The 16,644-nt window shown below is 44.3% G+C and overlaps 1 protein-coding gene across 3 annotated transcripts in view; it reads left to right on the top strand.

Moving 5' to 3' along the window:
- GPATCH2 (G-patch domain containing 2) overlaps window positions 1–16,644 on the top strand; it is a 249,658-nt gene that overhangs the window by 33,328 nt on the left and 199,686 nt on the right. For 2 of the 3 annotated variants that reach the window (XM_040351439.1, XM_040351440.1), the window contains exon 5: window positions 3,913–3,992. In XM_040351439.1, the coding sequence (XP_040207373.1) occupies window positions 3,913–3,992 (80 nt within the window). Of the gene's footprint in view, window positions 1–3,912; window positions 3,993–12,370; window positions 12,491–16,644 lie in introns of those variants that run through there. The other variant, XM_040351441.1, reaches the window with a different exon arrangement.

The raw sequence follows: 16,644 nt of genomic DNA on the forward strand, positions 1-16,644 counted from the left end.
GCGCGGTCGTGCGACGTGGCTCCCAAACAAAATTCACATCCTTTTTCTCCCACAAATAGAGCTTTCTTTTGGTGGTATTTGATCGCCTCTGCGATTTTTATTTTTTGCGCTATATACAAACATAGAGCGACATTTTGGGCAAAAAAATAAAAAAAAATTACTTTTTGTTATAAGAAAAATCAAATAAATAAATTTTAGTCAAACATTTAGGCCAAAATTTATTCAGCCACATGTCTTTAGTAAAAAGAAATCGCAATAAAAAAAAAATAGCTACCTAGCGGGAACAGCGACACTAATACAGCGATCAGAAAAATGACTGGCAATAGGGAGTGAAAGGGTTAACTAGGGCGGTGATCAAGGGGTTAAAACTTTATTAGGGGGGGTACGGGGGCTACCCTGAACCTAACACTAACTGCCTGTCACACTGACACTAAATGCAGTGATCAGTACATATATGATCACTGCATTCAGTGACACTGTGACAGGGGGGTGGGGGGGGGGGGGTGATCGCAAGGGGTTAAATGTGCCTATGTGTACTGGTGTCAGTGTAGTGTTAGTGCAGACTCACTGTGTGATGTCTTCTCTCCTCAGTGGCGGTTGAAAATACCGCTGAGAGGAGAGATCACATCACTTCCCTCTTCCTGTGTTTACACAGGCAGAGGAAGTGACACATGGGGGAGAGCGCGCGCATTGACTGGGAGCGTTCCGGAGGGGGCGGACAAAAACGAACAGCCGCCCCCTCATCCCGGATCGCTCGGACAGCCACGGGGACCGCCACAGGTACCGGGGGGTGGGGGTCCCGATCGGACCCCCGACCCACGTCTAGGCAGGGACGTACAGGTACGCCAATGTGCCTGTACGTGCCATTCTGCCGACGTATATGTACATGCGGCGGTCCTTAAGTGGTTAAAGTGGTTCTCCAGCCAAACCGCTAAAAATACATACAGCCATAACATTATGACCACTGACAGGCAAAGTAAATAACATTGATTATCTCATGACAATGGTCCCTGAAAGTGTGTGGGATATATTAGGCAGCAAGTGAACATGTCGTCCCTGAAGTTCATGTGTTGAAAGCAGGAAAAAATATGCAAGTGTAAATATTTGAGTGATTTTGACAAGGGCCTAATTGTAATGGCTACACGACTAAGTCAGGGCAACTCCAAAACTGCAGCTTTTGTGGGATTTTCCCTGTCTGCATAGATCAGGACCCACCAAAAGTGGGAAGGAAAACTGGCGACCGGGTCATGGGCAGCCAAGGTTTATTGATGCACATGGAACAAAGGAATAGCCTGTGTAGTGCAATCCAATAGAAGAGCTACTGCAGCTCAGATTGCTGAAAAAGTTAATGCTGATAGAAAGGTGCACATTGCATATGGAGCTACATAGTCACAGGGTGCCCATGCAAATCTGTGTCCACAGCCAAAAGGGCCTACAATGGGCTGGTGAACTGGACCATGGAGCAATGGAAGCAGGTGACCTAGTCTGATGAATTACATTTTCTTATACATCATATGGATGGCTGGGTGTATGTGTGTTGCTTACCTAGGTTGAGTTGGCACCAGGATGTACTATGGGAAGAAAGCAAGCCGTCAGAGGCAGTGTGATGCTTTGTCTAGTGGTGTCCATGCCTTGATGGGTCAGGGCTGTTTTAGTGGCAAAGATGGACCTACTCAGTATTAGGTAGTTGGTCATAATGTTATGGCTGATCAGTGTACAGTGGAACCTCGGATTGTAAGGCAGTTAACCACTTGCCTACCGAGGATGTCATATGACATCCTCGACTTTGTGCGGTGATATCTGAATGATGCCTGCAGCTACAGGCATCATTCAGATATCGCTGTCTTCTACCGGCGATTCTCTGCACAATAAGAACCATCATAGCGGCAGGCCGCCGCTTGATCGTTCTTATAGGCAGCGGGAGTGGACGTCCCCCCTCCTGCTGCCATCCAGTGCTTCTCCCGGCTCTCCCGTGCCATCGGGGGCCCGGAAAACAAATCGGCCGGCGCTGGCTCGCGATGATAGAGATGACTGGTGACCACATGGTCACCAGTCATCTCTATGACCGTCGGAGGCCCGAACGCGACGTTGTGACGTCACGCCCTGGTACCCGGAAGTAAACAAAGCCCTCAGGCTTTTACACTGGAGACACAGCAGCGGCTGTTTAGGGTCGGTTTGCAGGCACTATATTTAGCGCAATACCGCCTGAAAAACGCTCCAGTGTGAAAGGGGTCTGATGCCGCATACACACGACCGTTATTCATGTCATGGGATTCCTCTCAAGCCTGCCTTGCATACACACGATCGTGAAAAAAAAATGCTGGAGCAAAGTGCGGTGACGTACAACGGCACTATAAAGGGGAAATGACATTCAAATGGCGCCACCCTTTGGGCTGCTTATGCTAATTTACCCGTCTCATAACTTGCTTCTGAGCATGTGCGTTTTTCTTTTCCTTCTCGTTAAAGCGTACACACGGCCGTTTTTGACGATGTGAAAAAATAGAGCATGTTCTAAATTTTTAACGCCCATTTTTCTCGTCGAAAAATGCTCTGGAGCCTACACACGACCAATTTACAAAATGGCATTTTTCTCGTCATGAAAATGGTCGTGTGTACGCGGCATTAGACTTTTTTTCCTCCTACACTGTGAGTAATATATTTATAAAAAATATAGGTGAAACTCCTGCGCTGAAATGGGTAGATGGGGAAGGGAGGGGATAGGAGGGGGAGGGGGGTGGGGGGGGGGAGAAGTGATGCAAAGGGCTGTGAATGTGGACACGGCAGCAAACAAAGAAAAGTCTGTCCAATGAAGACAATGAAAAAATGCAAATAGGTATGAGTGTCTGCGCTGTGATTAAAGCTAGTGAATGGGTGGATGGATGAGGGAAGAGCAGGGGAGGTGGTGGGGGGAGGGGGTTGAATGTGGACTGGGGAAGACAGAAAGTGTCCAGACACAATGTGTTGACCACAGTAAACCTAAAGGTGGCAAACCATATATATAGTGACAAAGATATAAATGTAAAAATATATAAAAATGAAAAATCCAGTCAATATAGTCCCGGATAGGTTCAAATAAAAAGATAAAGCCACAGTTCCAAGAAGGGTTGAAGCAAAAGTGAATGAGTGAATAAATGAAATAATGAAAAAAATTGCAAAATCCAGTAAGTGAAGGTGTGCAGCCTAATCAATCCACAAGCCGTGTAGCCCACACCATTCAGTGATCTTCGCAGCTTACCTCCCAGCTGTCATTCAGAGTCAAAACAAATTACCAATACTTCAGTCTTTTTCTATTGGGTGGATATCTTCCTCTCAGTTCTCAGAAATTGACCATGCATATGGAAGAGATAAAAGAGTATATATTGTAGCCTTATCCTGTTGCCACACATGAAAGGAAGGGTTCTCAGAAATAAAAGATGAGGTAGGTGTACACTTACACAACTTACATAGTGTGTAAGGAAGGTGTGCCTATCTCCACGAGCGCCGAGCTCGTATCCTTAACTTCTCACTGCCAATGTACTGTCCCTCAGTGTCCGTAGAGCCGATTGCTCATATCAAGGTGAGAGAGGCAGAGTAGGAAGAGGAAAAAGAAAGGGGGGTGGAAGGGCACATCGCATAAAACTGCCTTAACGGTTTATTGCTTTATGTAGTTAAGTGTACTTGTATGTTTATGTTGGTACCCCAGAGTTCTTCTTTTAAAAATCCGTACACCTTTCGGTGTTTTTTTTTGCTAAGGAAATTGGATCATGCTTTCAGGGTTTTTTACCGCCTTCTGGATCAGCTATGGGTATAGGATTTATGTATATGAATGTTTTCTGTGTGTTTTTTTTTTGTTCTATTGGTTGAACTGAATGAATGGACTTGTGCCTTTTTTTCAGACTATGTAATGTGACCCCTTATATTTTCTTTCTTTAGGTTTCCAGGCCAGACTAAGTCACCTACATGCAATGCAAGCGAGAAACCTTCGGAAGTCCTCAATAAACCCAAGCCCTCTGGTATGTGTATTTTCAACCTTTTTTTTTCTTCATTGTACTGCCATGTTTTCCTTTGATGTATCTGCGATGTCCATCTGATCTGTTGTTGCCCATAATATGGAATATACTGGTCAGCTCTTGAATGTGGGTGGCACAGTCCTGCTGCCTCAAAAATAAGATTTCTGGATGGCAGAGGGGTACTGTGCACTTAGATCAGTGGTTCTCAACCTTATTAGTGCCGTGACCCCTTGATAAAATTTCCCAAGTTGTGGGGACCCCCAACAGTAAAATTATTTTTGTAGCATGGGTTGTCAGCACCCAAGGTAAGAAGTGTAATTTGCGGCCCTAATCCACCGAATGAAGTGCTGGGGGGAGTTCTGATTGGCCAACTTAGGTGTTCTTGATGAAGATCATCTGCTGATCTGAGAACTGTAGTGGGGACTTTTAATGGCAACTATAATCACAGGTAGTTTTACTCTCTGTGTCTCCGACTTTGTGGTGTCACCTATGCCCGAAATCAGGAGATAGGGTCTCCTCCAGCCCCTCCCACTTCACATTCCTCACCAGTCAGCTGACCTCTAGTCACAGCCATGCCATGAACTGAATGGGCGGCTGCAAAAAGGCTGAGTGGCTCCAGGAACAGCCCAGCTGAGCGGTCGCAAAAAGGCCAGGAGAGCGCTGCGGGCTTCAGGAACAGCCCAGGATTTGGTGACCCCTGGCAAATCATCATTCGACCCCCGAGGGGGTCCCGACCCCCAGGTTGAGAACCACTGGCTTAGGTTATTGTTGTCTGCACGGTATAAGATTGCCTGGGCACAATATATGTGAGTTACAATTTGCGAGATATTAAAAGAGGTTCCACTAATCCGTTTGTAGTGTCTAACATGCTCTGAATATGAATTGCTGTTTATTGAAATATTGCACGGGAATATCTTCTTTATTTTAAAGCAAAACTTCAGTAATTTTTTCATCTTTCCATCGATTAAATCTTCTGCCCTTGTTGTTTTAACTTTGGATAGTAAAATATATTTTTTCTGCCAGCAAAAAATACCTTATACAGCCCACTTCTTCCTGTTTCTTGTCTTGTCATTAGCCTAGGCTTATGACGACATGTACATATCTCTCTCTCTCTCGCGCGCTCTCTCTCTCTCTCGGGATGAGTCATAAGAGAGCCAGTGAGAGCTGCAGAGCTCCAGGAAGTCAACAGGCAGCAGCTTCAGCTGCCCACAGTTAAAATTATTGCTGCCAGACTCAGTGGAGGGAGATTTCTGCAGCATATTTTGGCAAGTACAGAATCGCAGTGTATATATAACATAATATACAAAGTGGTTGGAGGGAAGCTTCAGATTGGCAAAGATATTTTTATTACAAATTATGTGAGTAGGCTACAGTTCCTCTTTAATAATGAAGTATATGTCAGTCTTCATATTGGCAATTTTTTAATTATGCCAAGATATACATCAAAAATGAAAGGCTGGCAGCTTCCGAGCTTTATGCATCGGAAGTGGGATTTGAGCAGCGTGCCAAGTCTCCAGTTGCACTCCATTCATACCTATGCAGGTGTGATGGTGTGTGCCTTTTTGTGCAGTTTTGCGTGACTAATTGTGTCCCGTTTGAACAGCCTATTTATTTCAGTGGGCTGCCCTATGCGCAGAAAGGAAGTACATGACCTTTCTTGGTGGTTGTAAAGGCGGAAGGCTTTTTACCTTTGTGCATTCTATGCATGAAGGTAAAAAACCATCAGTGTGCAGCTCCCCCATCCGCCCCCCCCCCCCCCCCCTTTAAGCCTGATCTCGATCCATCGTTATGCATGAGACCCGAGGCTCTGCTGGGTCTCTTCCTCCTGATTGGCTGAGATGCAGGAGCTATTGGAGCTGCTATCAATTACAGTCAGTGAGGCGGGAGTGGGGCTGAGCCGTGCTCAGCCCCAAGTAGCTTGCTATGGGGCACTCGGCAAGGGGGGGCGGGCTCAGAGCGCAGGACCTGAGAAGAGGAGGATCGGGGCTGCTCTGTGCAAAAGTATGACCTGTTTGTTATTTTTTTTTTTTTATAAAAAATATTTCCTTTAGAATCACTTTAACTTTGTTACCATGCATTGTGGCACATGCAAAAAATGTATGGTACGGAAGGTTTTACCCCCTTAATGACCAGAGCATTTTTTGCAGTTTGGCACTGCGTTGCTTTAACTGGCAATTGCGCGGTTGTACCCAAACAAAATTGGTGTCTTTTTTTTTTTTTCCCCCACAAATATTTAAATCTTTTAGGGGTATTTGATGACCTCTGCGGTTTTTATTTTTTTGCGTTATAAACAAAAAAAGAGACAATTTTGAAAAAAAAACCAATATTATTAACTTTTTGCTATAGTAAATATCCAACCTTTTAGGCTGATTTTAGGTATTTTTCTACATATTTTTGGTAAAAAAAAAACGCAATAAACCTATATTTATTGATTCGCACAAAAATAATAGCATCTACAAGATAGGAAATAGCTTTGTGCCATTTATTTTTTTTACTAGTATTGGCGGTGATCTGCGATTTTTATCGGGATTGCAGCAGTCGGATCGGACACTTTTGACAATTTTTGGGGACCATTGACATTTATACAGCGTTCAGAGCTAAGAATATGCACTGATTACTGTGTAAATGTCACTGGCAGGGAAAGGGTTAACACTAGGGGGTGATTAAGGGGTTAACTGTGTTCCCTATGAGTGTTTCTAACTGTGTGGGGGGCAGGGTTGCCAACTTTCAGTAAATTTACAAACAGTATGGAAAATCTGTCCTTGAATGTCCATTGCGGACATACTGGGCCAGATTCTCATCCAGCGGCGTATCTCTGCGGTGGCGTAACGTATCCGATTTACATTACGCCGTCGCAACTTAGACGGGCAAGTGCTGTTTTTTTAAAGCACTTGGCTCTGTAAGTTGCGGCGGCGTAGCGTAAATCGGCCGGCGTAAGCCCGCCTAATTCAAATTTGGATCAGGGGGGCATGTTTTATGTAAATGTACTGTGACCCGACGCGATTGACGTTTTTCCCAAACGGCACATGCGCCGTCCGTGGAATTTCCCAGTGTGCATTGCTCCAAAGTACGCCGCAAGGACGTCATTGGTTTCGACGTGAACGTAAATGACGTCCAGCCCCATTCACGGACGACTTACGCAAACGACGTAACCTTTTCAAATTTCGACGCGGGAACGATGGCCATACTTAACATTGGTGCGCCGCATATACGCCTCATATAGCAGGGGCAACTATATGCCGGGAAAAGCCTAACGTAAACGGCGTAACTTTACTCCGTCGGCCGGGCGTACATTCGGGAATTCGCGTATCTAGCTAATTTGCATACTCGACGCGGAATTCGACGGAAGCGCCACCTAGCGGCCAGCGTAAATATGCAGTTACGATCCGACGGTGTAACACAGTTACGCCAGTCGGATCTACGGGAAATCTATGCGTAACTGATTCTAAGAATCAGGCGCATAGGTTACGACGGCGCAACGCAGAGATACGACGTCGTATCTCTTCTGAGAATCTGGGCCATAGGCTACATATCTGTAACTGATATTCATGGACAAATGCAACAATTATGGATTTTACAAACTGTTTGTAAATTTACTGAAAGTTGGCAACCCTGATGGGGGGTGGGCTTTTCCGACCACTGGGAACAGTAGATCCCTGTCATGTCACCTGCCTTGTTTACATAGCGAGCGAGTACGCGCCCGCAATAGAGCCTGCGCGAGCCGCCATACAGCTACGATGATTCACGCTGGAGAGCCATTGCGCCGCTGTCAAACGTCGGCTGCTGGTCTTAAAGCGTTGAAGATTTAATGACACTGCCATGTGCCTGCAATAGGAATGTTTTTTGTGCGTTGCAGGAACACGCGTGATTTTGTACACATTCCCACAGTGCACAAATGTGAACCCAGCTTTAGAGAACTTCACTGCTTCTATAGAAAACCCTATAGTAAGGATGAATTGCTCCACATTAACTGGTAGTTATTTACTGCTTGTTGGGAATATTAAAGCATATCTAAACCCAGAAGAAAACATTTTATATTTTTCAACTTAAAGTGGTTATAAAGGCAGAAGGTTTTATACCTTAATGCATTCTCTGCATTAAGGTGAAAAACCTTCTGGGCCAGATTCTCGTAGATCGGCGTATTTTTGTGCAGACGTAACATATCCTATTTACGTTACGCCTCCGCAACTTAGACGGGCAAGTGCTGTATTCTCAAAGCACTTGCTCCGTAAGTTGCGGCGGCGTAGCGTAAATAGGCCGGCGTAAGCCCGCCTAATTCAAATGTGGAACAGGGGGGCGTGTTTTATGTAAATAACTTGTGACCCGACGTGATTGACGTTTTTCACGAACGGCGCATGCACCGTCCGTGGAATATCCCAGTGTGCATTGCTCCAAAGTACGCCGCAAAGACGTATTGGTTTCAACGTCCAGCCCCATTCCCGGACGACTTACACAAACAACGTAAAATATTCAAAATTCGACGCGCGAACGACGTCCATACTTAACATTGGTACGCCGCATGTACGCCTCATATAGCAGGGGTAACTTTACGCCGGGAAAAGCCTAACGCAAACGGCGTATCTGCACTGTGTTGGCCGGGCGTACGTTCGTTAATTTGCGTATCTAGCTGATTTACATATTCTAGGCGTAAATCAGCGTACACGCCACTAGCAACAAGCGTGAATATGCAGTTAAGATTCGACGGCGTAAGAGACTTACGCCGGTCGGATCTAATAGAAATCTATGCTTAACTGATTTTAAGAATCGGGCGCATAGATACGACCGCTCAGACTCAGAGATACGCCGTCGTATCTCCTTTGAGAATCTGGGCCTCTGTGTTCAGGGCCCCTCCCCCAATCTCGATCTAGTGCTGTGCATGAGAGCAGCGTCTCTCTCCTTTCTCTCCTTCCTCACTGGACATGGAGGCAGCTCCTGCTTCTGTCAGTCAAAACCTGGTAGGAAGAGCAGGGGATTGGTCAGAGCCGCACTGTGTGTGTCAATGGGCACACAGAGCTCAGCTCTGGGTCAAGCTTGCATGAGTTCCCCCTATAGCAAGTTGCTTGCTATGAGGACACTTGGAAGGGGGCGTTAGAGACAGGAGTGCTGTTGGTGGACCCAGAAGTGGAGAATCTAGGCTACTCTGTGCAATACCAATTACCAGTATGACATGTTTGTTTACAATCACTTTAACGGTCCTTAGATGTGGTGAATGCACAGGGCCTGTTCAGAGATTTTTGTCCACACAAGTGAAGGTGCATTTTTCAGCACTCATGCAGCCCCAGACCATGATGCTCCCACCACCATGCTTGACTGTAGGCAAGATACACTTGTCCTTACACTCCTCACCTGGTGTACGACACACACGCTTCAGATCATCTGAACCAAATACGTTTATCTTGGTCTCATCAGACCACAGGATATGTTTCCAGTAATCCATGTCCTTAGCCTGCTTGTCTTCAGCAAACTGTTTGCAGGCTTTCTTGTGCATCATCTTTAGAAGAGGCTTCCTTCTGGGACTACAGCCATGCAGACCAATTTGATGCAGTGTGCAGCGTATGGTCTGAGCACTGACAGACTGACCCCTTCAACCTCTGCAGCCATACTGGCAGAACTCGTACATCTATTTCCCAAAGACAACCTCTTGACATGACGCTGAGCACGTGCACTCAACTTCTTTGGTCGACCATGGAGAGGCCTGTTCTGAGTGGAACCTGTCCTGTTATACCGCTGTATGGTCTTGGCCACTGTGCTGCAGCTCAGTTTCAGGCTCTTGGTAATCTTCTTATAGCCTAGCCATCTTTATGAAGAGCAACAATTCTTTTTTTCTTATTCTCAGAATTCTTTGCCGTGAGGTGCCATGTGGAACTTCCAGTGACCACTATAAGAGAGTGAGAGCGATAACACCAAATTTTACACACCTTCTCCCCATTCACACCAGAGACCTCGTAACACTAACGAGTCACATGACACCGGTGAGGGAAATGGCTAATTGGGTCTAATTTGGACATTTTCACTTAGGGGTGTACTCACTTTTGTTGCCAGCAGTTTAGACATTAATGGCTGTCTGTTGAGTTATTTTGAGGGGACAGAAAATGTACACTGTTATACAAGCTGTACACTCACTACTTTACATTGTAGCAAAGTGTCATTTCTTCAGTGTTGTCACATGAAAGATATAATAAAATATTTTTGTGAGATACTCTGTGTGTGTGTGTATATATATCTATGACAACAGGTGGTAAAAGGAGTGTGACCACATGTTAACATTGAACATTCTAAATGAACATTCTTACACTGCTATACATCCTTTGTAATACACTTTGCATAAAAACAGGAATTTTTCGTTCACACACACACACACACACACGTTGCCGTGCATGTTTAAGCTGGTCAACTGCATCAAAGTAATCCCTCTCTGGCCAGTCCCTAATCTAATCATTCACACTACCCTATGAAACATCTCTTTGGGTGTAGGAGGAAACCGGAGTGCCCGGCAAAAAAAAACCTCAGGCACAGGCAGAACATGCAAACTCCATGCAGATAGCATCCTGATTGGAATATGAAACCAAGGACCCAGCGCTGCAAGGCATGAGTGCTAATCACTATGCTACTGTGCTTCCCGTATTTAATAAGTGTTTAACATACACACCAAACTAACAATACCCTATAAAACATGTCTTTGTGTGTAGGAGGAAACCGGAGTTCCCAGTGGAAAATCCCCTCAGGCACAGGGAGAGCATGCAAACTCTATGCAGATAACATCCTGGTTGGAATAAGAAACCAAGGACCCAGTGCTGCAAGACATGAGTGCTAATCACTATACCACTGTGCTTCCTGTATTTAATGACTTAATGATGATCATCTATCCATAATTCAGCAGCTGTGGGCTCCGGACTTTTTTTTCTAATACACTTTGCATAAAAACAGGGATTTTTCGTTCACACACACACATTGCCGTGCATGTTTAAGCTGGCCAACTGCGTCAAAGTAATCCCTCTCTGGCCAGTCCCTACTCTAATCTAATCTAATCATTCACACACACCCTAGAAAACATGTCTTTGGGTGTAGGAGGAAACCACCCTTATGATCCAAAATCACCATTTTTTTACAGCACTGGACCTCATGTGTAAACGGTAATGCTGGACATACACTATACGAAAAATCGGCTAAAATTCTGCCATTTAGACTGTTCGTTTTTTGGACAGCACAAAATCGATAATCGTTTTTGAGCCGAAAAACTAAGGACAAGTTTGGAAATTTTCTGCCAAATGAACGATAAATCAAAAGGTTAATGTGTTTCCCGTCCGAACTGCCTGCGCCAAGTATATGTAAAAAAATGTATAAAAATGTTATGTCCTCTGAACGATTTATCGGTCATTACGTGATGGCACCATAGTTTGCACTCACGACCGAATGTTTGTTTTTCAATCATGGGTTCGGCTGATTTTTCGTATTGTGTATGGCCAGGATTAGTTAGCTTTTGTATATTGTTTAAATAAAAAATAAATCAGAGAGACGTTTTGCGCCCCCTTATGCCTCAAAATGAAGTCTGGTTGTCATTGGTTACTGCAGCGTGGACATTACCATCGCTGTCTGAGCTGGATAAGGCGCTGGTATTTCCAGGAATTGTGACAAGGCTGTTGACATTACGTAGTGCAATCATTTATATCTCGCAGTATCGGGAATCTCTTTAGAATTATGTATTTCCATAGATTGTAACCGTGCGTCTCTGTATATATCCCCCCGCTGCTGGCTTTAGTTTGGCAACATTTCACAACTTGCTGGAAGTTAATCTATCAGCTGAAATAGCCCCTATAAAACAGCAGAATGAGATTGCAATAAGCCTGGAAAATGGGCTACAAATCCTGACAATGATCAAGCAAGCAGTCAAGCAAAAATAAAAATAGATGCATTAGGAGCCCACGTTCATCCTTCTGCGCTGAATTATAGTCACCTGGTCAAAGTTCAGAGGCCAATGTGTTAAGCCGTATTAAAATGGAAGTCCCGTGACATGCTCCCTGCCTTCCACCGAAATGAAGAATATCTTTTAATACTCCCGACTCCTGGCTTGTCAGCTGCTTCCTATATATTCCTTTATATGTCAGCATAGGAGACACACTGCAGTAAGTGGATGTAGAGAAAACCAAATACTTTCAGGGGAAAAAATAGCTCATTATAGCAGGTACACAATTGAATGTTGTCATATTAAGATTTTTTTTAAGCTACGCGTTTTTGTTTTATTTTATTTTTTTTATTGTTATTTGGTGTATTTTCCCAAGTAGGAGGGGAGCTTAAACCAGATCTTCACCTAGTAAAATAAGTCACCTCTCCTATCTAATTGGAGATCAATTCTGATTTTATTACCTGTTTTTGTGTTGCAGCCCAGCACGTCCTGCTTTCTCGTCTGGGCAAGAATGACGTAAGGACACTAGCATATTATTATATACACTGATCAGCCATAACATTATGACCACCCACCTAGTATGGCCCCCTTTTTTTTAAAACAGCCCTAACCCATTGAGGCATGGACACCAAAGTAACATCCACATAAATGGCAGGACCCAAGGTCTCCCAGCAGAACATTGCCCAAAGCATCACACTGCCTCAGCCAACTTGCCTTCTTCTACCACATCCTGATGCCATCTCGTCCCCAGGTGAGTGACGCACACGCACTCGGCCATCCACATGATATAAAAGAAAATGTGATCCATCAGACCAGGCCACCTTCTTCCATTGCGCTGTAGTCCAGTTCTGATGTTCATGTGACCATTGTAGAAGCTTTTGGCTGTGGACACGGGTCACCATTAGGGGTGCAACGGATCGTCATTGATCCGTGATCCGAACGGGTCAACGTCCGCGGATCGCATGGTGTGCCCATAGGAAAGGCCGTGGCTTCGGCCTAGCTCCGGAGCGGCGGCCATCTTGGTACACACAGTGGCGGCCTAGGTGAGCTTCCCAGAGCGACGCTGACTGAGATGTGGACATTACAGTGGGGGAGATGGGGGGAAATGTGGACGTTACAGTGGGGGAGATGGGGGAGTTGTGGACATTACATTGTGGGAGATGTGGGCATTGCAGTGGGGGAGATAGGGGGAGATGTGGACATTACAGTGGGGAGATGATGTGGACATTACAGTGGGGGGAGATGTGGATATTACAGTGGGGGGAGGTGTGGATATTACAGTGGGCTCTGATCCGAGGAACGATCCGAACCGTGAGTTTTTTGATCCGTTTCACCCCTAGTCACCATGGGCTTCACAGCCCCATACACAAGAAACTGTGGTGTCCATTTTATTTCTGCTTTCACCACATCAACTTCATGGACAACATGTTCACTTGCTGCCTAATATATCCCACCAATTTTTAGATACCATTGTAACAATATATTCCCTTTACCTGTCAGTGGTCATAATGTTATTGCTGATCTGTGTATACATAAGTGTGTTTCTGGTTACTATGCAAGAAATGAAATACTGAAAATGTAACAATGTACAATCTTCACAAACGGTTAATTGAATAGTCCATAAAGTTCATAATGTAAATAAATCCAATGAAAGCATATAGTGGAATGAAAGTGTATCTAATTCTTCTCAAGGTAGTAATATATCCTACCAGAGGTGGCAAACCACATGAAATGTTAAGGAATTCCACCATACACAAGTTTCCTCCACCGTAATCAAGCCTCTTACCAGATGGGTGTGATCCCCAATCCAATTACAGAGATCAAACACACATGAGCAATAATGGACCCCTTCGGGTGTCTCTAAATGGGATCTGTATCTTCCACTGGGTTCAACATATGATATTCTTCAATATCAATGCCACAACTTCGGATCCAACTCATCCGTCATGAAAAGGGACATAGGCCGTACATAGCAAGAATACTGCTAGTACACGTTTATTGTTAAAAACACCACAAGATACTCACATGACACTGACAACCGGCGTCAGCAGGTGGGAAAGACATCACACGATTGTGGCCCCGCCCAACTAGTTTCGCGTCACAGCGCGTCGTCAGGGGAACTAACATATTATTCCCAACGCACACATTCCTGTAGAAATGGCTGTGTATGTAGACTGAGGCTGCAGCAACTATCAGCTGGAACCGAAGACAATCTGTGACAGAATGTCGCCAGCACACCACAGGTGACGTGACGTCACACGCCTGAAGAAGGGAGTCTTGTGAGGCTCTGAAACATTTCTGCTGTAATAATTTGATCACTGATTAAATCTTTGGACCCATTTTGGAGATCCATGGTGTGCTGGTGACATTCTTTCACTCTGACGTAGGGACAACCCGCTGCCTCCTGGGATGTCCATTTTACACATCGCAGTGGCAAGTGTTTTGCTCATTGGCACCGTGAGATATGCTCATGTTCAGACATGATGCCAGATAATTGGAAACTTTGATGTAGGAGTGCAGAACCTTATGGAAATGCGTAATAATGCAGTGAGTGGTTTATGGTATTAGAGGCTGCTCACCTGAAACGGTGGGGTCTTGCTAAACCCCCAGATGAGTTTATTAAAGTTTTGAAAGGATGGGAGCGTCACACCAGCTTGTAAAGACCTTTTTAAAAGACTTTTTTTTAAAGGCCAACGCGTTTCGGAGGCTCAGTGTTGTATATATGAATGTTCTCCGATATTCTGTAACTTATATTGATGAGAAAAGTCTTAAAATAGAAAGTCTGTTCAGTTCTTGTGCAAAAACTCACACATGGATTTAATAATAAAATGGCAAATTATTACAAAAACAATATTAAAATGCAGAATGTAAAATATCAATAATGTAGTTCTATTCTTGAGATGAATATTGTGTATATATATTTATCGCCCTATAGTGCGCACCGGCGTATAGCGCGCACCCCAAACCTAGAGGAGAATTCTAGGGGAAAAAAAGAAATACTGACAATTTACAGATACAGTTACTTACAGTTGCCCGGCGTCCATCGTTGGCCTTGTCCGGTCCGGCGTCCGTCTGTGGCGGTCGTGGTGTCCTCCCCGCTTCTCCTGCGCTGTTTTTGAACGCCACCACCGACATACCGAGCGTGGCCGAGCCCAGTCGAGTGTACCCGAGTGTACTGCACTCGGTATATGTCGGCGGCGGCGCTCAGAAAGCGGGGATCGGCGTATAACGCGCACCCACGATTTCCCCCTGATTTTAAGGGGGAAAAAGTGTGCGTTATACGCCGATAAATACATTAATCAGATGTGTGTGTCAGAAGCTAAAAGCAGCGTCCCTCGTGTCTAGCAGTCTTCCCCCAAATGTACTTTTGTTCATTGCTTTTACTCCACAATTCAACCCCCACCTTCTCCTAAAAAGGGCTGGTTTTGTCTTCTAGTTCCAAAACTCTAGTGACAAATGTATTTCAGCCTAACTATCCTCCCCCCCCCCCCATCCTTTACTGAGGAGCAATTAAAATACGATACCTTCTCTGAGGATGGGCAAGAGCCATGTGTAAAACCACATACCTATACAATATAACGTTATGATCTAAATCAATATATGTATATCTTCATTGAAAAGCCCTAGTTCTTATTAATATCCTAATCAAGAAATATTACAGTATAAAGAATTTATATTCTTAAATCAAACATACTCAAACCTCCTATGTATCTTTAAGAAATGTGATACCTTATCCCATTTGTGATGGGGGAATGAAAGAGAACTAGCTCAGGCCTAATTAGTAACATATGTAAACTCTCCAAAGAGATGCACAGACTAATGAAATCTTTATATATCTTTTAACACAGACTGTAAAACCTTTTTGTTACTTTTCCAAATCTAGAATTGATAAATAAATACAACTCAATCATGCAATAAAGACCCAACCCATTCATATATATGTTATCGTGTTTCCCCCGAAAATATGACCTACCCCGAAAATAAGACCTATCGTTATTTTCTAGTTGGGCTGCAATATAAGCCCTACCCCGAAAATAAACCCTAATTTAAAATCCCTATAATCCATTATAATACAGTAGAATGTACAGTGTGTTTCTGTAATATAATTGCGGGAAAGAGAGCTCTGGCAGGTCACAGAAGCGCAGAGAGGCACTATAATGAAGTTATTTGGCATAATTATATTACAGAAACACACACATTATACATTATATACGACTGTAATAGAGTGGATTATAGAATTTCACAAGTATTTTAACTCGGTTCACACTGGGGATTCCTGACAGGCAGGGATAAAGAGGGGGAATGAAGACAGCACATTGCATAGTAAGACCTGTCCCGAAAATAAGCCCTACTGTGTCTTTTGTTGCCAAAATTAATAAAAGACGCAGTCCTATTTTTGGGGAAACAAATGGTAATTGATAAATATTAGATATTGGATTAAGGAACACTTCTAACACTTGGCACTCCCATTTCACCCAGACTAAAAACTAGACAAAGGGAAAAAATACAAAGATTTGGAAACTGGCACAGACCCTCAGAATGTGTGTGCACATGTGGGTATCCCTGCTCATGGGTACGCATGCCATAGCTCTCTACATGGTCCCAAAAAAACAGTGGCGTATGTATGCATGTACTGGAATCCCCCCTTACGCTCAGGTCTGACCTGTTGGAGAGCTGTGGCACTTCTTCGCACGCATAGGATATTTAAATGACGGCATGGCAGAGGAGTGGCAGGAGGGGTATATTGCAGGG

Source organism: Rana temporaria, chromosome 4, assembly GCF_905171775.1.
Source record: "Rana temporaria chromosome 4, aRanTem1.1, whole genome shotgun sequence".
NCBI lineage: Eukaryota > Metazoa > Chordata > Amphibia > Anura > Ranidae > Rana > Rana temporaria.